Consider the following 23,075-nt stretch of genomic DNA (forward strand, 5'->3'; position numbering starts at 1 on the left):
GCTACATTAACTTTCTAATAGTTCATATTAATCTAGTTGAGATAATTTAATTGGAGAAATCCCCGTCTTAGGGGATCACTGCTCCACATTTGTTTGACTGCGTCGGCCGTCGCACGCTCCTTCCTGTAGTGCTAGCACGGCGAAAAGAAGAAATGCGAAAGTATAGACAAACTGTGGACATAAACTTAAGGTACCGTTCCGATCTTTACCGCGGCTAAACGCAACCGACAAAAATTCAATTAAAATGCCACTTTATGACAGACTATAGTATATGTATGTCATAAAGTAGGATGTTATTTGAATTTTTATGACTATATTCTGTCATAAAGTGGCATTTGAATTGAATTTTTCGGAACGAAAAAATATCGGAACGGCACCTTAAGTTTATCTCCACAGTTTGTGACTATAGTCTGTCATAAAGCAGAATTTTAATTGAATTTTTCGGAACGAAAAAGTTTGGAACGACACCTTAGGTTTATCTCCACCATATCTCCACAGTTTGTCTATACTTTCGCATTTCCACTGGTCACCGTGCTAGGGCTACTGGTCAACTTCAATTCAACGCTGCGGCTGTGAGGAAGCAGTACCTCCAGCGTCCCAGCTTCACACGAATATTCCAGGAGAGTAGCCCTACGGTCCATAAGTGACAGTCGAGTAGGCACTTTACCACGACCTTATAAATTTTGTGTCTCACCTACCGGCTACCGGGCATGTTTAATTTGTTTTTTTTTTTATATAAGTACTTAATTGTTACTGGACACCGAATTTTATTAACCCTGTAACGGTAGGTGTTCTGTCTGTCTGTGTGTGTGTCTGTCCGTGGCATCGTAGCATCCAAACGGGTGGACCGATTTTGATCTAGTTTTTTTTTTGTTTGAAAGCTGACATGATCGAGAGTGTTCTTAGCTATAATTCATCATCATCAGCCTGCTCAGTGCTGGACAATTAGGGTTTATCTGGTTCATGAAAGGCCGTTAGCAACTTGTAGTCGTTTGATGGGTTTTATATTTCATTCTAGTTCGTGACATTTGTGAATATACAATATACGTATACACATAATAATAGAAAGTTGACCTGGTGCTGCAGCATCGCCTGGTAATCAATAGGATATCCAACTCCTCGCCAACTAAGAGGAGAGGTTTCGTGTTTGGGCGCATTTTAATTGCGACAACCAGTAAGAAGTAGATAAAGTATAAACAGTAAATATTCACATGCTGCTGCTGCAACATCACCTGGATTCTATAGGAATCGAGCTTCGTATAAACCCAAAGTGGAGGTTTCATGTTTGGGCTCATATTAACGGCCTCATCGAAAAGGACATTGATAGATGCCTTAGATGGTAATCATGAGAATATGATTCTGTTGATAGGATTTATTCTGCACTATAACCAACACAAGTTTAAAAAGTATGAAATAAAATTAAATTAAGAAAAAAAACCCCCGCCAAAACAACTTTAAAAAGTAATGAAATAATATTTACTGCCTTTAAGTTCAAATAATTCCTAACTTGTGTAAAGTAATATTTTAGTCCATAATTGTTGTTAAGGTGTGTCGGGGGACCGCTAATGTAGATGTTTGATTTCACATAACAAGTTTAAGGATCAATTCACAGCGTCATCGCGATCATTCATTCTGAATCAAGATAGGTAACCAGCGACTTGGCGGTTGTAGGTTCTAGTTTACTTGGCGGTCCCCCGACACACCATGACAAAAATTATGGACTAAAATATTACTTTACACAAGTTAGGAATTATTTGAACTTAAGCCCGTTGCAGACGATGCGCAGTAGCTTGCGCAAATACTAATACTAAGCATATATTTTCATCGTGTGAACGCATTTTGCTTAGTGAAAGTGCGAGTGCAAGTTGCTTAGTAGCACTCGCTTTGGTCTTCGCGCAAGTGCGACTCATTTGCCCCCGCTCCGTCTACTTCACCCCCGCGCTACTTCACTGGTCATCGTTTGAACATGCGTTGACCATGTACTAGCGCCAGTACTAGCGCCAGTTCAGTCTGTTTGTTCAGTCGATTCTATTCAATAAAAAATTGAAATTTTCTATTGTCAAACGCATAATTTTCTGGTATTCTTTTGCATCCTCCAAAGCTAGTTCTCGCATTAATAAATTTGACCCCCCAAGTAATTTCCTTCTTGCAATCCATTTTCTCACCCACAATCGTTTTCCTTTTTCTAAATTCTGTATTTCCTGCATCAGTTCCTCTGCTATCACTCCATTTAGCTCTTGAATTAGGCACTTAAAAAGTTTATTCAAAACCATAATACGCTTGTCCATGGTTGCCTACTATGCACTGGCACTATACAAAGCTACTTCGCGTGATCTTTTTACGTTTGAACGCTGGCGCAAGTACCTGCGCAAGTACTCGCGCAAGCTACTGTGCATCGTCTACAGACTACGGCTATTTTACTAAAAAAAAAATACGACTTTGACAGCTGACACATTAGGTATGTCAACTGTCAAGACAAAATGTCAAGAGTTCTACAAATATATACTAGTAATCTGTGGTTCATAATTTATATCCGGCGATAATCTCAAATTTTTGTTAATTTCACGGGAAATATTAAATAAAAAATTGTGCTTTTTAGCTCCATAGTTGTAAAACTCCATCCTATTAAAACGCTCACAACTACGGACACGACAAATTCGCACAACATTACAATATGAGTTTACAGATGCCGACGGTAAATCTTAATTTAATTAATTTTTTGCCAAACAAAGATGAGTGCACAATAAAAAATGTGTGGAATCATAATCTTCACGAAGAGTTTCAAGTAATACGTAAGGTATTAGCGATTTTATTAAGATTAAATGTAACAAAGGTTTTGTTGTTCACAAATCACAAGACGTACAAAGGTGTATTTTTTTAAAGGTCGTTCAGAAGTTTCAATGGGTTGCGATGGATACAGAATTTCCAGGAGTTGTAGCGAGACCCATAGGAGAATTCCGATCTACAGCAGATTACCAATACCAACTTCTTAGGTATAATTAATTATATTGAGGTCTTTTATTCCCAATGATTATATTCCAATAATTTATCATCTCTTTTATTATCATCTTTTTTATTTTATTCTTTTAGGTGCAATGTAGACCTACTGAGGATTATTCAACTAGGACTAACATTTATGGATGAAAATGGGAGAACTCCGCCAGGATGTACTACATGGCAATTCAATTTTAAATTTAATTTACAGTATGTAATTATTGTAGCTGTATTTAATTTTAATTGTTTAATAGTAAGTTAAAACAGTTTTAATTTTACCAGAGAAGACATGTACGCACAGGATTCAATAGATCTACTTCAAAATTCTGGACTTCAATTCAGGGAGCACATGGAACATGGGATTGAACCCATTGAGTTTGCAGAGTTGTTGATGACTTCAGGTATGTTAAATTATTATAATGTTTGAGATTATGAAAAATTTTACATCATGTAATGATTCTTTAAAAACAGCAGGCCCAGCAGTACATAGTATAAAGTTTAAATTGTCAAAAGCAGTAAGGTAACGTCATTTGAAATAGTTCTGTATGGTGATAAAAGGTTTTTCCAAAATTTTTTTTTAAGATTTAAATGTTTATTTTTATATTAAAGAGAGGATACTAATCAATTTATTTCTTTAGGTATTGTTTTAATGGATGATATAAACTGGCTAAGTTTTCATTCTGGCTATGATTTTGGATATTTATTGAAGATATTAACCGATCAAAACTTACCACTAGAAGAGAATGATTTCTTTGAGACACTACGCTTATATTTTCCTAATGTTTATGATGTCAAGGTAAGAAAAAATAAATTTGTAGCATTTGCTTTATTTTTAATTTTACAATCGCAATCCTAATAAGGTAATAATTTTACAGTATCTCATGAAACTATGTAAAAGCCTTAAAGGTGGCCTGCAGGAAGTAGCGGACCAGCTGGAGCTGCGGCGAGTTGGTCCTCAACACCAGGCCGGCTCCGACTCACACCTCACAGGCATGGCATTCTTCAAAATTAAAGAGGTGTGTATTGGACTGGATGATATAAAAGTTCAAGAGGAGAGTAAAAGATGATTATAATATATTGTGTGTTCAAAACATAAACTTTTAAGAAAGGATATAAGTAAGGACTATGTTGATTATGAACCTTTTTTTTTTTTGTTAGAAAGAAGATATTTGAATGGTACTTTCATGGGAAATAATTTGAAGTATTTTTTTTGTTTCAATTATTATTGAAAATAAAAAGATAGTAGGCTGGTAAAATTTAGGATGTTGGCTTTAAAGGAAGAAAAACTTACCCTCCTCATTTAATTACGTTAATATCACGGAGCTCATACAAAGAGGAGCTGGCCTAAGCAACTGTGCACTGTGATTTTCAACTAGGTCCTGACGTCATCATTGTGGGCGGGGATTAAGTCAGTACACTTTCAGCGTTTGTCAAGTGCACACGTAACGAGACTCCCAATAAATTGGTGTTTTCTACGTTTTTAACAACGAAAGGATGAAGTATTGTGTTTTACAATGTCAAAGTTACTCAGACAGACATTCTGATAATATAAATAACATCACATTGCATCTGTAAATAATTTTAAATGTAATTTAAATATAAAAGTTCTAGAACATTTCAGATTTCAGTGTTAATTATACTACTTGACACTAGATGGCCAAACCTTTGAAAGATAATACAGACGTAAATGCGTATAATTTTGCATAAGTTTATTGGAATAATCATACTTGAATACTGGTAACTGTTATACACTTAGACTTAAAGACATTTAATAGCTAAAACCGTAGTTATATAGCTTTTATTATTATACTACTTATAAACCACCATCTGTCGTCATCTATGATAACTATTTGAAACGTAACAAATATCCAGGGCTGTATTCAGAATTATTTTTTTATTAACCGATTTAGTGCGGATGACATGGTAGCCGTGTCATACATGTTTTTAACGTGTGGCGTATGACACGTGAGCCGTGTCATTTAAAAAACTATTATATCTCCCTCAAATTACACTTTAGAAGGTTCTACTCTGAACAAAATCATCTTAATTTTCTAGAACAAGCCTATAGGCTTCGCCTCATAATATTCTGTGAATTAAAAAAACGTAGGGGCCGTCAACCTTTTTTAAAGGTGCATTAATTGCGGATTACACGGCAGCCGCGTCTTATGGGTTTTTAACGTTTTTAACACGTGAGCCGTGTCATTTAGAAAGCGATTGTATCTCCCTTAAATTACACTTTAGAAGGTTTTACTCCGAACAAAACCGTCTTAATTTTCCACGTAATGCGTTGACATCAAAGTATTCTAATCCACTAACGATTTTTGTTTTAATCTAAGTTGTGGTCTAGTACCTATGAGCTTTATTACTGGAACTCTACTCCTTTTTGGAAGTCGGTTAAAAAAGTTAACAACGAACTTGTTTAAATTTATCTACGAACGTATAATAATACATCGGAAACCCCGATTATATTTAGTATACCTACTCATTATTCTAACTTTGAAACCTACATAAGGTTTGCAACATCTGTAAAAAAATCGCTTACCTGCCATTTTCAGGTTAACACTTAATAAAACTACTCGAAGTCAACTCAAAACAACGTAGCCTTCCGTTAACATCAATGGTTTGGGCTTAACTAAACAATAAACCGTTTTGAACGTGGCGGGTGACACGGTAGCCGTGTCATCTACTTCTATGGCGTATGACACGGATAACCTGTCACGAGAAAATTGTGTGCCGCCACGACTGAAAGTCTTCAAAAATGTGCGTCGCATTGAATCGGTTAAGTATCGCAATGACAGTTTTGTTTGCTAATGTTGACGCGTGCTGACATTTGGCCAGCCGTAGGTAATTGATTAAAATTTTTTTCTTCGAATTTTTGAAAAAGAGTACTTACCTATTACCTAGTACCCACCCCATTCCCTTCCCTACCCTATTACCTCTTTAAAGGCCGGCAACGCACCTGCAGCTCTTTTGATATTGCGAGTGTCCATGGGCTACGAAAGTTTCTTCCACCAGGTGACCCGTTTACTCGTTTGTCTTCTTATTTTACATTAAAAATTCGGTCAAAATTCTAACCCAATTTAATGATTGACCTTATTATAATTAATATACATTTTTTAAAGTTCTGAGTACGTCCCATAATATTTAAGGATTTTGACATCTAGTGTAAGATAGCTGAACTACTAGTAACATCAACATCGACCTAAGCTAGTAGTTTTGCTTTTACACGATAGGTGAAATATGAAAAAGTGGGCGGAGCTTGACACCCCCTTAAGGAAATTTGATTACCATACCTCCTCTCTGTATAAGCTCCGTGGTTAATATTATAATAATTATGCAATTCCATTAAAAAAAATTCAAATAACTTGAACAGAATGTTCATGAAATTGTATTCGCGTAATTATTATAAATTATAATTACTGTAATTATTAGTATTGTACATACAAGTTTATGTCACTCTACATTTAGTAATAATTATAACTGGTAATTTTCATGCAACCTTCAAATGTCCCGAAGAGATGATTTATGAATTATGATTAAAACAAGAACTATATTTTCTACTTTTCAGATATTTTTCGACGGCAACATTGAAAGTACAAGCGGTCATTTGTATGGTTTAGGAGCACCATCTCCTAACGGAAACAACTCTCAGGACGTCGATAATGATAATTCATCTTGATTTTAAACATTGTATAGTTAATTTAATAAATACTTAATTTCAATATTGTGATTTTTATGTACCTGAAGTGTGCAATGCATAGATTTATGATTATTGACATGTTAAAAAAGAATAAAGTGGTGCTTCAAATATTCTTTTTATTTTTGTAGTATGATTTATGAGTAGAGTTAGTAATATTTATTACTCTATAATCTGAACAATAGCTTTTGTTTTGCAGGGTTTGTATATTATAAAGGGCCAACGCTAAAACTCGCGCGGGCGCACGCTCGCGTGTGTATAAATGAAGGGTCGGGGGTACAAATCCCGCCGACGAAATATATTTTTTTTTCGTTGTTAATGTTCCTTATGGATAATATATAATAATATGTACTAAATATATTATGTATAGTAAAAATCTTAAATTCGGTATAGTATAAACGTATTTAATTTACCGTTGCCTAGTACGTCCCTTTGCACAGGGCCAGACAGACTTGGACATGGTGTGCAGCGTCCATAGATATTAGATAAGTATTATTTACTGACGAAATTTAAGGCGCTATTCCAGCGTAGCGCACGGAGAGACTACGCACGTGCGAAGCTTCGCTTTGCAAGAAAATATAATATGTGACTGCGTCCATTGCAACCCACGGACACGCTACGCACGAATTGACTCCCGTAGCTAGCTCGAATATGGTGCACACATTACACATAGCTCAACGCAGGCTACGCTACGCATGCTGTGCACGGGATACACGGAAGGTGTAGGATGGGAGTGACTAGGGATGGGTAAGCACAGTAGTATTTACTCAGACCAGACTAAATACTCAGTAAAATTAATTTACTTTTAATTGAGTATTTATGATTTACTAACCAGAATTGAATTATTTAAGGTTTAAGAGCGTTTACGCCGTTCACGCTCAATTTGGCTTAAAACTGTACTTTTCAAACTTGAATAAGTCATCAACCACTTATCTTTATAAAAATGTTGATTACTTATTTTTATAGGAAATTTCACTGTCCTTATAGTTAGTAGAGAAAAAAATACGATTTTTAGAGTATTTGTACATTAAATCTCGATACCTTAACAGAGGTTTTCTTAAATTCCGTTTTAGTATCAGTTTCGAAGCTTTTAATTTACGAAACCAGCGACAGATCTAATTAGAAAAAAATAATAACCTATTGACATGATCTTTAAGCAAATAGTTAGTAGAAAAAAATGTTTCATTTTGTTATATAACTATAAGAAATTTCAATTCAAAGAATGAGAAATATCAAGAATTTAAAACCTTATTTTTACCTATTTAGCTTACTTATTTCAATATAATAATAGCTTCATATGATAGAAGAACACTTTAATTAAAAACATACTTTTTAAAAATCAACAAATATTTTGTCATTTTTTTTCTACAAATATTAATTTAAAACTACTATAAATCGCTGCGCGCAAAGCAATTCAAATTAGTCCGCCGCGAGGCTTGCTGAAGGAAGTACGTATCGCTCCGTGCTGCGCATGACCTTTGTTGACCCTTGTCGCGCATACCAGACTAGTGAACATTTATAGCGCGATCGAAAAATCTTGGTTCTTTGGTAAGAAAAATATTTTATTTTGTTGGTAAGTAATATATTATATTTTATGTATGTATTTTTTATGGCGGAAAATAATTTTACTATTAAAATACATTACATTACAGAACTAATGGGAAACAAAATGAAGATGTTTTTAGCAAAGAAAAGAAAACGCAAAAATGCAGAAAATTTGGAAAGTTTGGAAAAGGCAAGAGAGGCCAAAATGTTGCTATAATTATCACTGTTATCCTTACTTCAACTTATTTTTTCATTTAATTACTTACTTAGTCTTACAAATAACATGTTTTGTGTGCTTTCTGTTTGTATTTCAGGCAATATAAAAGTAAATCAACTGAAGAAACAATAACGGAAAGAGATGAATGTGAAAACCAACACGCAGAAAAGGTAGGTACCTTGAATTGTATTTGAATAGCAGTATTTTTGACCGACTTCCGAAGTTTAGTACAGTTAATAGAATAATATGTGCTAGTTTCATGCCTAAATCATATCTATCTGCAAAGCTGAAAGCTATAAGAAAACCTGAAAGTTTGCCTGTTTGTGACCTCTACAGAGAAAAGAACGACCAACAACTATGGAGTTTTGGTCGCGATTACCAGGAGGTATCCAGTTCTGATAGTCTACCTGACCTTCGAGGAAGAGTAAAGCTGAATTTCATAGCTTATATTATTTACAGTAAGTGTAGCAATCACTTCTTCCAGTGCCGGACATTTTTAACCGACTTCCAAAAAGGAGGATGTTATATGTTCGGGTGTGGATATATATATATTTTTTTTTTTATTTGTGTATGTTCAACGATTACTCCGCCGTTTGTGAACCGATTTTTGAAATTTTTGTTTTGTTGTATGAGGTTTCACTCCAATTTGGTTCCATTTTCACAAAAGTGATGACCTGATGATGGAAACCATGAGTAATCAAGGGAACTCCTCGAAATTTATATGAAAACATATAGTGATTTTGGTTTTATAAGAAGCATCCTAAGCATATGCTACCAAAACGCAAGATTTTGTACCGAGGTATACTATGGTTCCGAAGATACTAAGAGAACTCCGGATCCCTTATAGATACAAGTTTGGGGGTTTAGGCGTTGTTTTAAGAACTGAAAGCATATGCTACTATGCAAATTACATTCATCATCAGCATCATCATTACCACGACAGGGTCACCAATGTCACAAAAATTTAACATAACAAACCAACTCCAGAGCGTAAGGCACACATTTGACATTACTTCTGAGAAGTAAGTTGCTTCGATAATATTTTTAAATGTAATGTACTTGTACTATTATCTATTCTGTGGTATTGTTTAAAATTATCTGCAGCTGATATTATATTTTGTATGTGTGACTGTTAACAAATTGTAATAACTAATAAGATACGTAGAATAATATGCAGGTGTGTTATTCTACGTAAGTATAGTACGGTACTATACTTATATATACGCGACGGTTTACTAGGTAAGTAACTAAAAAGAGATGTGTGAAAGGTGCGGATGAAAGGAAGGAGTTAATTGATAAATTTAAGGTTAGTATTACTGATTTATGTTGGTATGTAAGCATAATATCCTCACCTGCAAGTGATGCGGCAGTGTGTTTGTATAGGATATTTAATTAATTGTTAATCATACCTATAAGATACAATGGGGCTGGCATGCCATGTATGGCAAAAGCCCTTTATTTAAATAAAGATTTTAAAAAAACTAAAAAGAGTGAAATTATTATTTTTAACAAAAAAATTAAAACCGACTTCCAAAGTAAAAACAATAATAACATCCATATTATATGAACTAAAAAGTATTAAATAATTTTTCCTATCTAATAGTGCCTTTTTCCGAATTCGGCTAAAAATCAACTATTTCTGTACTCAATCTTCATAATTTTGAAGTCGGTGCCAGTTCCAAAATTTTCAAATATTCTGGCAGACTGAAGATTCAGCTATATCTGGTATTAAACCTTCTTAAAGTATTAGACTTTGAGTCATGAGGATGTCTGGCAGTGGCAAACAACTGTCAAAGATGTCCAGCACTAGAAGACGAGATTCCTCAACTAACTGCGAAGAATACAAACTATGATATTGAGCTTTACTCTTTCTCGAAGGTCAGGTAGACCTTCAGAACTGGATACCTCCTTAAGTAACCACGAGTCGCGACCGAAACTCCATAGTTGCTGGTCATTCTTACCTCTGTAGAGGTCAGAAACAGGCAAACTTTCAGCTTTTATTAAATGACAAAAGTCTGGCTGTCGCTAGCTATTTATGAATGCTTCACAACACATCAGTCTGGTCCCGTAATTGAGTATTTCAGAAAAAAATAATTATTGATTTTTTTAATGTACCTATTTTAAAACCTTATTATTAATTATATTGATATTTAATGCAAAAAGCTTAAAAAAATGTTTACAAAAAAATGTTGTCAAAATACATCATATAAATTCAAAATAACCATATGTTCCTATTTGAATATCAAGGAGTCACCTCGATTTCTCATGGTTTCCATCACCAGACCACCACTTTTGTGAACATGGTACCTACTCGGAACAATACAATGTACAACAAAAGAAAAATTTTGAAAATCGGATCACAAACGGCGGAGTCATCGTTGAACATACATAAAAAATATATCCACAGCCGAACGTCTAACCTCCTCGTTTTTGGAAGTCGGTTAAAAATAATTGTAAAAAAAATATTATTATATTTTATGATATGTATTTAATTTAAGAATAAAATATAATATACTATGTGTGTTGTTTACTTTCAACGTTTACTTTCAATGTAAGGGCTGATTTACCAGATAGATTTTACCTGAGTAATAAATAAGTAACTTTATAATGTGTTATGTGTATATTATTTACCCCTATAAGAACCTCATGTCATAACATATCCGACGATTGAAAAATAATTCCAAACGAAAATGTGTATCTACTTTTCAATCGTCACCTTTTTTTGCCAATTAAAATTTATGATACCTTATTTGAAATATAAAATCTGTCAAAGTTGCATATTATTTATTTCTTATAGAACCTCAGGTAAAATAACTCGAACGGACTATACTATCGATAGCAAAATACTATACTATCCATAGTAAAATATACATCACTAGCACACGCACACATTGACAGATCGAAAATGGTCACGCATTTTCGGGTTATCAGGTGGTCTATACGACAGTATATACCTATTAAGTCTATGGTAGTAATAGTATGCTAAAATTTAATGGTAAATCATAATCAATAATAATAAATCGACTCGCATCGACATTGCATCCGCATTCCGCACGGATCAAAATCTTTTGATTTGACTATAATGAACCAACTCACGCACACAGTCGCACTTGCTTCTGTGTGAATAAAAGTGCACTGAATTACATGAAACTTGAAATTATGCGTACGACGTAAACGCTCTTAATATAAGATCATCGATCTCACTTTCGAATTCATCGTCTGACGAACTGTCTAGCAAACTAAATTCCAATACCATTTTTTAAGATTATAAATGCGTGAGTTCCACAAGACGTGTGATTCATAACTGTGCTGTGCTACAGTTGACTGTTGAGTCGTGAGTAACGTGTGCATAGCGTGCGCTGCAATGGAAACGTTGACCCACGTAGTCAAAGTAATAAATACGTGCGCCGCACAGTGGTCCGAAATCGCTAAATAGTGGACATTCGCAAAAAAGTTCGATTTTGGTGTGGAAAAAAATACCATCCGATAGATTTTAAGAGGAGTAACAATAAATCCTTATTAAGTTTTTTATAAAAATGTATATTTAAGGTGAAAAAAAATAATTACGGTGGGGAGTATGGGGAAGAATCTATAAATAGATTTTTTGCAAAAACTACTGTGTCATTCTGGTTCATTTTTGAAACAAGTAAAGTTCTAGTGGTATATAAGGTTTAGAAAAAAATTACGAAAATTTACGTGCAGCCTTTTGCAGTAGAGGGGTTCAAAATTTTGAAATAATTTTACTAACTTTTTAGGTGTGGAAAAAATACTATTCGAAAGATGTCCTAAAGAGCAACAATAAATCTTCATTAAGTTTTTTATAAAAATGTATTTTTAAGGTGAAAAAAAATAATTATTAAAATGTTACAGATTTTTTGCAAAAACTACTAGGTCATTCTGGTTAATTTTTGAAACAAGTAAAGTTCTAGTGGTATGTAAGGTTAAGAAAAAAAAAATACGAAAATTTTCGTGCAGCCTTTTGCAGTAGAGGGTTTTAAAATTTTGAAATAATTTTACTAACTTTTTAAGTGTGGAAAAAAATACTATTCGATAGATTTCCTAAAGAGTAACAATAAATCCTTAATAAGTTTTGTACAAAAATGATTTTTTAAGGCGAAAAAAATAATTACGGTAATTGTATGGGTACTTATAGTATAATATACTTATAAAACGAGTCCTTAAAAAAGATACATACAGCCGAACGTATAACCTCCTCCTTTTTGGAAGTCGGTAAAAAGCAACAATACTTATATATACTTACAAACATGAATAGCAAAAACAAAATTAAACTAAAATTAACTACTGACTAAACTATTGTAATTATAATAAAATAAAAATTGTTACACACACTAATAACTCAAACAATTTTAAATGAAATTTATAAATAAACAATAATAAATGATGACCAATTAAACCAACGCGCTTTACAAACATCTCAAATGCTTCATCGCCTTGTAATGACACAACTTCACTTTCTTCGTTATCATCTGATAAAAGATGTCTTTCAAGCAACAGGTCGACTGTGTCTGGATGAAATAGGCTACTTGACCTATATTCAATTTCATTGAACAAATACATATTTCTAGTAAAACTTGGCCTAGGAAACCGTATTTCACCATTATCATCAAATAAAAGCTTATGATTGAAAAATAAAGTCGATTTGAAAATATGATTTTATGAAAATAGGATTTGTACTGACGAAAACGCTTTTGCGTACTTCCGAATTGGATGTGACATCATTCTATACGTAATTTAATATCTTTTATTTATCGCGCTCGTTATATGTAAGTTTATTTGTACATAAATAATAAAAATAAGCCTAGAAAGATTTGTAAAATATATTTTCTTAAATAATTCAAATAAAACATCAGTTTTATAAATTATCCCTATTTATTGTAGACGGGAAATGAAATAGCCAAAACTTTTCTCCAAAAGTTTTCAACATTACAAATGATTTCTGATTTCTTATTTAATTCTTTTATAATTTTTGGGCACTTTTAGACGCGTACATTTAGCATATAAAAAAATGTTCAATAAAAGAGAGCTTAAAATACAAAACGTATGACGTCACACTATGGCGGACAGTGTTTTCGGCGCCATTTATAAGGCATATTTTTCAATTAACATTTTTATGGGTTTCTGCTGTGTAAAATATTAAAATATTAGCTTTTTTGCTATAATGAATGATTATGAAGCGATTAGCATAAAGAAAAAAATGAGGTCAAGTAGCCTATTCTTGGTGTTTATTTTTAGACAACTTTGGACGAATGTGAGACAAATATGGATTAGAGCTTATTAAAAAGTTGTGCAACAACGAAGAAGCTTCAGAGGCAAGGAATAAAGAATTTAGAAATACTAGAGAGATGCATACTAGAAAGACGAGTCGAGCAGAAACTAATGAAGATTTGTTGCACAACTTTTTAAAGCCCCGTATTCATGGTAAACATTTGTTTAGCAACAGTTGATCAACATTGTTGATGATGCTGCTGGAAACATTGTTTAAATCAATATTGGCTGTCCACACGCCAGTCTGCGTTAAAATGTTGCCCGAGGAAGTAGTGTTGTTGTGTTCTTTGTATCTGATGTATAGAATTTCTAATAAAAAAAAGAGAAAAAGATGGTGGATTCGAAACTATCTTCTGCAAAGAGAAAATTTGATGAGTGACCTCAGAATGACAGATGGATCATTTATTAACTTTACGAGAATGTCGAAAAGAGATTTCGAACATCTTCTGGAAATCATTGGTCCGTCAATAGTCAAAAGGGAAACAAATATTCGTCAGCCAGTTTCACCTCAAACGAGGCTGGCTATTACATTACGATATCTTGCAACTGGAGATTCATACAGTTCTCTTTCATATACATTCAGAGTATCAAAACAATTGATCAGTAAAATAATACCACATGTATGTCAAGAACTAATTAACTCACTATCAGGATATGTCAAGGTAGGTACCAAAACACTATTTGTGTAATGAAGTATTTTAATTATAAAAAAAATACAAAAAGACAGTATATGCTATTGTGTTGATTCATCACTGAGATAGTTAACTAAGTTTAGTATAGCCGAATCTTCTATTTCGTCTTGTGTTGCATCTAGTCTACTGGTTTCCTGTCTCTCAATTTCCTGGACATTATTTGGTGTTGATGATGGATGAGAAGATGCCGTTTGATATCCATAAGAAATATATCGTCCCATTTTTAACTCATACAGGATATTATTAATATGGTACTGTGCCTGGGTCACGGCTCGGTCATCTTTAACACTTCTTAATTCAGCAGCAATATATTCACCATAAATATCAAATGAATCCTTCTTCTCCTTTTCATCCATCTTTTTTTTCGCACTTTTCAAAACCTCAAATACTTCACTTAATTCATCTGTCTTATTTCTTTTCCTCAAAGATGTAGATGTTGTAACATTCGATGTGGGCCTTGGTGATTGAGATGGCTCTAACTCCATATTACTTTCATGTGCATTGTTTTTATCCACCTGTAAATTATCATCTTATTATTATTTTTTTTATATTTTGTAGGTTCCAAGTTCGGAGCAGGAATGGAAACAAATAAGTCGCGAATTCGAAATACGATGGAATTTTCCACATTGCATTGGAGCCATTGATGGGAAACACGTTTTGATTGTGGCGCCAAATAATTCTGGAAGTGAATACTACAATTACAAAAATCAGTTCAGCATAGTACTTCTGGCAATTGCAGATGGCAATTATAACTTTATATACGCAAATTGTGGAGCTAAAGGTCGATCATCCGACAGTGGAATATTTCAGAAAACACCGTTTTATAATGCATTGTTAGAAAACTCACTTAAACTGCCACGTCCTGAACCAATAACCCAAGGCGGACCAAAAATGCCATTTATCATTGTAGGTGACAGTGCTTTCGCGCTAACGGAGAACATCATGAAACCATATCCTGGCATTCATGAACATGGGAACAAAAAACGTATATTTAATTACAGACTATCAAGAGCTAGGAGGATTATAGAAAATGTTTTTGGCATTTTATGTGTGGTGTTCCGTGTATTCACTAAACCTATTCCGTTAAAACCAGCCAATTGTGAACTCGTGGTAATAGCTTGTGTATATTTACATAACTTCTTAAGACGTAACTCAGTTTCCAGATCAATATATACACCTCCACAAACTTTTGATTTTGAAGACTCTGAAGGTAACCTATTAGAAGGTTCATGGCGAAGGGAACTAGGTTCGCTTCCTATGACCGATTTGCAAAGATGGGGCAGACCTGCATCACAATCAGCTTTTTGTATTAGAGAACAGTTTGCCGATTACTTTATAAGTCCAGAGGGAAGTGTTCCATGGCAAAATAATATAGCGTAAATTGAAATAATTTTACAAACAATAAATAGTACAGTAAAAATTATATACAAAAACAACTTACTGTTTTATTCATAGTATCCGTTTCACCTGAAGTGGTTGCACCACATAACAAAAATTCCAATGGCTCGTAATAAATCCATTTGCATTTTTCTATTGCGCCGCTGCCTGTAGTTTTCATAGCCGACAACTTTTTTTTCTCTCTAGTAAATTGAGTACGCAGTACATGTATTTTAGTTTCCACGTCTTTTTTGGATATATTTAGGGCTTGAGAAATTTCATCGAATGCATCGTTCTTTTTGTTTTTATCTTTGTATTCTTTTAAAGAAGAATCCCATAGTAATGATTTTGATTGAAATAATTCTATTAATTGCATTATTTTATCATTGCTCCACACTACTGCCATGTTTATAAACTGTTGCAAACACGTCCACACACGTCAACATTTGATGCTAAACTGATGTTTACGCTCATCGAGCGAGAGCTTGTCAACATGCTGTTATCAACTCTGCAACACACAGTGTTGCCAGCAACATGTTGACAGCAACTCCGCAACACGTTGATTCAACTTTGTTGCTAAACAAATAAGCTCTGATCCATATTTGTTTGTTTCGCGCTCCCGCGATACTGCAGTGCATCTGGCATGTTCGCTGACGCTAGAACTGACGACTTTCCGTCAGTTTTACGCAAGCGTACCGCGTCACTGATGTACAGGGTTCGCGAGAGTGACAACAGCATACTGAAGGCGATATGTGGGCAAGCCGACGGCGCGATAGCGGCGCACTGGGAGCAAGTCCATGTCCATGTCCCCAGTGCGCCGGTACCGTGGCGTAAATACGGCATATAGATACTTAAATAAAAATAAAAACTTTATATTTTTACTAACATAGGAATAAGATTATTGTTAACACTAACCTCTATGGGCTGTGATAGTCTGCAATAAACGTATTTTATTTTATTTTTTTGTCTCACATTCTGCGTTCGTCCAAAGTTGTCTAAAAATAACACCAAGAATTTCATCCAGACAGTCGACCTGTTGCTTGAAAGACATCTTTTATCAGATGATAACGAAGAAAGTGAAGTTGTTTCATTACAAGGCGATGATAGCATTTGAGATGTTTGTAAAGCGCGTTGGTTTAATTGATTATTATCTATACTTATAAAATTTACATGTCCTGACTGACTGACTGATTCATCGTCGCTGAGCAAAAACTGTAAAAGTTACAGCCACGAAATTTGGTGAGTAGACTTGTTTTATTAAGTAGACACCCACTAAGGAAGGAATTTTGAAAATTTTACCCCGAAGGGGGTGAAATAAGGGTTGCAAGTTTTAATGAAAGTCCGTCATTTCTTGAGTCAGAAACATGAAACTTTATTTTTGGGTTACTGAATAAAAATGAATGGATATGTATTTAAGCGTTTTTGGAAATTCTACCCCCAAGGGGGTGAAATTGGGGTTGAAAGTTTGAATGAAACTCCGTTATTTCTTGAGTTAGAAACATGAAATTTTATGTTTGGGTTATTGATTAAAAATTATTGGATACGTGTTTAAGCGTTTCTGAAAATTCTACCCCCAAGGGGGTGAAATAGGGGTTGAAAGTTTAAATGAAAGTCCGTCATTTCTTAAGTTAAAAACATGAAAGTTTATTTTTGGACTGCTGATTAAAAATAAATGGATAGGTATTTAAGCGTCTTTAGAAATTCTACCCCCAAGGAGGTGAAATTGGGGTAGCAAGTTTCAATGAAAGTCCGTCATTTCTTGAGTTAGAAACATGAAAGTTTATAAGTTTCATTTGAAATTGTTTGAGTTATTAGTGTGTGTAACAATTTTTATTTTATTATAATTACAATAGTTTAGTCAGTAGTTAATTTTAGTTTAATTTTGTTTTTGCTATCCATGTTTGTAAGTACATTTAAGTACGTAGGTCACACTGAAAGTTTTGCGTAGGTAACTTAAAAAAACGACGTTATAATCAAAATATTATGTTTATTGCTTTTCAAAATACTCTCCTTTACATTCTAAACATTTTTTATGCGATCCAACCCTTTTTTTAAAACAGGAGGACCACAGATCTGAATGCATGTTTTCTACGTGCTGATTGAACGCTATCAATGCCTCTTCGGAGTTGGTAAAAGTGAAACCTCTCATTAAATCTTTAATTTTGGGAAAAATACAGAAATCACAGGGTGCTAGGTCGGGGCTATGTGCAGGATGGGTGACGAGTTGTGATTTTTCGGAACCTAAAAATGACTTTGTTTAATTGTTGGCCGTGTGTGAAGAGGCGTTGTCGTGATGTAGGAGAATGCGGCTTTTTGGTCGTCTTTCGCGAATCTTTTCTAATATCCTCGGTATACAAATGGTAGTATACCACTCAGCATTAACACTCTTTTGATCTCCAAGTGGAATTGTACAGATGGGATCCGTAGGTCAGAAAAAAAACGCGATCATTTTCTTACCAAAGTTTCTCGCCTGCCTCACTTTTGTTGGCTTGTTCTCATTTTCAAACACCTACTCACAAGATTTCTGTTCTTTTTCGGGTTCAAAACAACAAATCCACGTTTCGTCTCCTGTAACAATGTCATAAACAGCATTACAATGTCCGTGGGCGTACTTTAGTAGCATCTGTGAGCACCATTCCACGCGAGCCCGCTTCTGCTCCGCTGTCAGTTCATGAGGGGTCCAACGACAACAAAGTCACAATTCTTCGTGTAATTATTTTTTTAACTAGCTGTTGCCCGCGACTTCGTCCGCGTGGACTTCAGTTTATAGCGCGCGATGTCAACAAAATTGGTGTCAAAAGCTTTTATAAAAAAACCCTGGTACCCATTAAATCAATACAGCTGTGCAGTGTGCAAACAATAAGTACTTCATTTTTGTATGTTAAACTTTATATATTATACCAAATTTTAAAGCTTATTTAGCCCCCCAATTACACAACTTTACCCATAAACTATTTATCATTGATAGGTTTAGCCCCAATTTCACCAACGTCTGTTAGTGTTAACAGCTTGTTAAAATATCCTGTCTTCTCTTTCATTCATATGAAAAACGAAACAGCTAACGTGATACTAATTCGAGCATTAACTTTAACAGTCGTTGGTGAAATTTGGTATTAAGGTTACGTCACTGCCTGCACAGATAAAGTACTGAGTTATTTAATACCGTAGAATAGATATAACAATCGAAAAAAATCGAGACTTAAATGTAAGATGATACCACCTCTTATAGAAAGACTTTTGAGCAAGCGTCAGCGCGATGTAGAAGACGCACGGCGCCATCTATTATGAATTTTTTGAACAAATTTACGACCCTTACAACCCTTTTTTCCAGTAAAAAAGTAGCCTATGTCCTTTCTCAGGCTTTAGACTATCAGTATACAAAATTTCATTACAATCGGTTCGGTAGTTTTGGCGTTTGGCGTGAAAGCGAGACTGACAGACAGACAGACAGACAGAGATACTTTCGCATTCATAATATTAGTACAGATTATGTGCACACTGCACAGCTGTTTTTGGGTATTTTGATTAATTAAGAGGATTCCACACCGCCCTTTTTTCCATACAAACGTTGTCCCCTGTTTCCTCCCTGGATAATGCTAGTAGAGTTATTTTTTTTTCCTGAATATCTACGGCCACTAATACAATGTCCCTATGTTTTATTTTTTTTTTCATAATTTAATTATTAAATAAGATATGAACGTTCAAAAACCCAAAAAAATGGCCAGATTTTCCACTGTGTTCAAACGTCCCGAAAACAGATTTGGCTAGATTATACAAAAAAAGCAAAACATAGGAACACAGCTCAAGCCTTTTTTTAATCTTTAATGAAAAAAGTACTTAAATCGGTTAAGTTTTGGAGAAGGAATCAGGGGACAACGAATCGTTGATTTTCTGGATTTTCTGCAGTTGTCTCTATCGCGTTCTGCGGTATAGGCTTGAGGTAAGGGAGACAGCTATAGATATTACACGTACTTTTTTTTCATTTCTCTAGCCGCTGTTGTATCCTCTTAAGGGCCGCGCTACACCGGAATGGCAGCGGCGAGGCGAGCACTTTCAGCGCTGCCATTCCGGTGTAGCGCGCTGCGCGGCCCTAAGAGGGGTACCACTTACCAGGGTTTTAAAAAGTTTTTAAATTTGACACAAATTTTGTTGACACCGCGCGCTATAAACTAAAGTCCACGCGGACGAAGTCGCGGGCAACAGCTAGTTATGAATAAAAACAATAATATATAATAAAGTAGGTATGATTAGTTCTGTTATAATAATGAAGTAAAAAAATAAAGCGCCATCTGTTTTCATATATTAGAATTAAAATGTTGATTGCATTGATATATTTTCTGGATGGAATATAGGCCAACACAACACACTCGAACTCCTTAGAAATGCAGTAGGAGTTCTATAAGATAAGATAGATTGATTATTATTATAGCAAGTGATAACATTATTAAACATAATATTCTAACGTATTAAAAACTATAAACAAAAACATAACAACTAATAAGTATGATTAGTTCTATGTTACAACGAAGTTAAAAAAAAGCGCCATCTGTTGAATCGTATTAGAACTAAAATGTTCATTGCATCGCGTCGATATATTTCTGGATTTTTTATAATATTATACATAAAATATATTTAAGATTTTTGAAATATTATTTTAATACACATCCAAGACCCAGGAACATTGAAAACTTTTTGTTCCGCCTGCGGGACTCGAACCCAGGACCCCCGGGATGAGCGCTGGCCACGCGCAATGCGAAGTAATTTTCATCGATATTTTCATGGAAATAAGATATTTTCCCACATCAAAATGTAGCCTATGTCCTTTCTCAGACTCTAGAATAACTGTGTACAAAATTTCATTGCAATCTATTCAGTAGTTTTGGCGTGAAAGCGAGACAGACAGGCAGACAGACAGAGATACTTTCGCAGTATATTTCGCAGTATTTATAAGTCGCGGGCAACAGCTAGTTATGAATAAAAACAATAATATATAATAAAGTAGGTATGATTAGTTCTGTTATAATAATGAAGTAAAAAATAAAGCGCCATCTGTTTTCATATATTAGAATTAAAATGTTGATTGCATTGATATATTTTCTGGATGGAATATAGGCCAACACAACACACTCGAACTCCTTAGAAATGCAGTAACTAATAAGTATGATTAGTTCTATGTTACAACGAAGTAAAAAAAAAAAAGCGCCATCTGTTGAATCGTATTAGAACTAAAATGTTCATTGCATCGCGTCGATATATTTCTGGATTTTTTATAATATTATACATAAAATATATTTAAGATTTTTGAAATATTATTTTAATACACATCCAAGACCCAGGAACATTGAAAACTTTTTGTTCCGCCTGCGGGACTCGAACCCAGGACCCCCGGGATGAGCGCTGGCCACGCGCAATGCGAAGTAATTTTCATCGATATTTTCATGGAAATAAGATATTTTCCCACATCAAAATGTAGCCTATGTCCTTTCTCAGACTCTAGAATAACTGTGTACAAAATTTCATTGCAATCGGTTCAGTAGTTTTGGCGTGAAAGCGAGACAGACAGACAGACAGACAGACAGACAGACAGACAGACAGAGATACTTTCGCATTTATAATATTAGTATAGATTGGCTCATACCAATCCCCAATAGTCCTCAAATTGTCTCATAGGTAATCTACGGGTTTTCTTCATTTAGCCGCTTAACAGTAGCCACATTAATTTCGTTGACGGCAGTTGAAGGCCGCTCTTCACGAAATTCGTCATGTAAAGAAACTCGACCTCTCTGAAATTCAGTATACCATTTCCTCACGGTGCTCAAACAAGGTACTTTCTTCCCAAAAGCATTTTGAAGACGAGCAGCACAGTCTTGCGGAGAGAGAACTTTTAAAATCATAAAAAATCATCGCTCTTAAGGGCCTAGTCTTCTGGTGCATAATATAAGAATCGCGTACGGCCAGTCCACGCACCGAGCATCTGTACCCGGACTCCCCGCAGTCCCCGCATTCACCCTACCGACATGACACGGTCGGAAAGTTGCTCTACTAAGTATTATTCAATATTAGTTTCTGTTGCATATCAAGGGGTATTAATACGGCCCGGTTTTTAATAGTAAGTATATATTATATGTTACCGGAAATGTATGTAATTCCTATACTTGCACGGAAATGTGTAAAATTAATTATATTAAACACATTTCCTAAATAGTAATAGGAAATATAAAACATTTGAGATATCAATGGTTACGCAGGGGATAGCGGGGCGGGACTTTGGTCAGTTACTAACCTACAATCCTCTGGAACCGGCCAAGGATTTAAAAATGCCTTTGCAAGAAAAGCTATACTACAGCAAGACGTCTGTGCTATAAAAATAAGTTTTTGTGTACCTACTTCCAAGTGCCCCGGAGTAAAATTACATTCATACGAAAAATATTAAATATGCAAAAAACAAACAGTTTTTTTATTTAGCGCATATTGTCCCACTGCAGCAGTGGGATAATATACGCTAAAAAAAATATTCTGTTATATTATTATGTAGGTACGCATTACAGAATTAATCTTCTGTTTTTATTTTTAAATACATCCACTACTTCATTCGTATCAATTTCTATCCCATAGTGAATGTTCATGAGAGCCAAGCCGTGGTCTTTTTCAAGCCAAGGCTTGAAAAAGACCTTTCTGGGGTAGCGGTGGAAACAGGTAAGGTAGCCAATATTTGCAACAATGTGTAAATATTTGGATACAGTTTTTTGTCGCACTTATCCAAACATTCTAAAGCTGATTTTGGAGTAGGGGAGGTGAGAGTCATAGCTGCTTTCCACACTTCAAGTTCTGCTTTAAAGACAGGTGTACTTTTTTCAGGCAGCACTACTGAATACATACAAAATGCCTCTTCAATTTCACAACCGGCCGCTAAATTTGACGGTAAGACACCAGATAGTGCCGATACTACTTTACGGTGCTTTGTAAACCTCTCAAACAATTGTTGAATTGTATAGTCGAGAAATGGGATGAATAAATTTATTTTGTAATACGTGGATATATCCGACGCAGGAATGTTAGAGCGATTTGTCTGCCTCCCGACGATACGTGGCATAAGCAGTATACCACCATTTTCTTCGAGCAACACCTTTACTTCTTCATAGAGATGGTTGATGGATGAAATTGTTTTTAGTGCAATAGTTACAACACGGTCAAATTAACTTGACGCATCGAAATTTATAAATAACATGCGAGCTCTATAACGACGTCATTAAACCGTGCGTCTAGT

General features: G+C 34.7%; 2 protein-coding genes across 2 annotated transcripts; both read left to right on the forward strand.

Annotated features, from left to right (window-relative positions):
• Positions 1-2,536: 2,536 nt before the first annotated feature.
• Positions 2,537-6,799, forward strand: LOC121728748 (CCR4-NOT transcription complex subunit 7-like). Its single transcript, XM_042116993.1, has 7 exons — positions 2,537-2,797; positions 2,884-2,993; positions 3,091-3,204; positions 3,277-3,395; positions 3,633-3,790; positions 3,870-4,010; positions 6,563-6,799. The coding sequence occupies exons 1-7, from the start codon at positions 2,675-2,677 to the stop codon at positions 6,671-6,673; spliced, it is 876 nt and encodes a 291-aa protein (XP_041972927.1). The 5' UTR covers positions 2,537-2,674; the 3' UTR covers positions 6,674-6,799.
• Positions 6,800-13,884: 7,085 nt separating this feature from the next.
• LOC121728929 (protein ANTAGONIST OF LIKE HETEROCHROMATIN PROTEIN 1-like) lies at positions 13,885-16,385 on the forward strand. The gene is made up of 2 exons (XM_042117261.1): positions 13,885-14,401; positions 14,990-16,385. The coding sequence occupies exons 1-2, from the start codon at positions 13,931-13,933 to the stop codon at positions 15,809-15,811; spliced, it is 1,293 nt and encodes a 430-aa protein (XP_041973195.1). The 5' UTR covers positions 13,885-13,930; the 3' UTR covers positions 15,812-16,385.
• Positions 16,386-23,075: the final 6,690 nt, after the last annotated feature.

This window comes from Aricia agestis, chromosome 7, assembly GCF_905147365.1.
Source record: "Aricia agestis chromosome 7, ilAriAges1.1, whole genome shotgun sequence".
NCBI classification, from domain to species: Eukaryota; Metazoa; Arthropoda; class Insecta; order Lepidoptera; family Lycaenidae; genus Aricia; species Aricia agestis.

What these genes read in the sequence shown, in the direction of transcription:
- LOC121728748 (XM_042116993.1), top strand. Translation starts at nt 2,675, where the DNA reads ATGAGTTTACAGATGCCGACGGTAAATCTTAATTTAATTAATTTTTTG. An exon ending in AGTTTCAAGTAATACGTAAG is followed by an intron (nt 2,798 to 2,883) that starts GTATTAGCGATT and finishes ATTTTTTTAAAG; the next exon opens with GTCGTTCAGAAGTTTCAATG. An exon ending in TACCAATACCAACTTCTTAG is followed by an intron (nt 2,994 to 3,090) that starts GTATAATTAATT and finishes TTATTCTTTTAG; the next exon opens with GTGCAATGTAGACCTACTGA.
- LOC121728929 (XM_042117261.1), top strand. Translation starts at nt 13,931, where the DNA reads ATGATGCTGCTGGAAACATTGTTTAAATCAATATTGGCTGTCCACACG. An exon ending in CACTATCAGGATATGTCAAG is followed by an intron (nt 14,402 to 14,989) that starts GTAGGTACCAAA and finishes TATATTTTGTAG; the next exon opens with GTTCCAAGTTCGGAGCAGGA.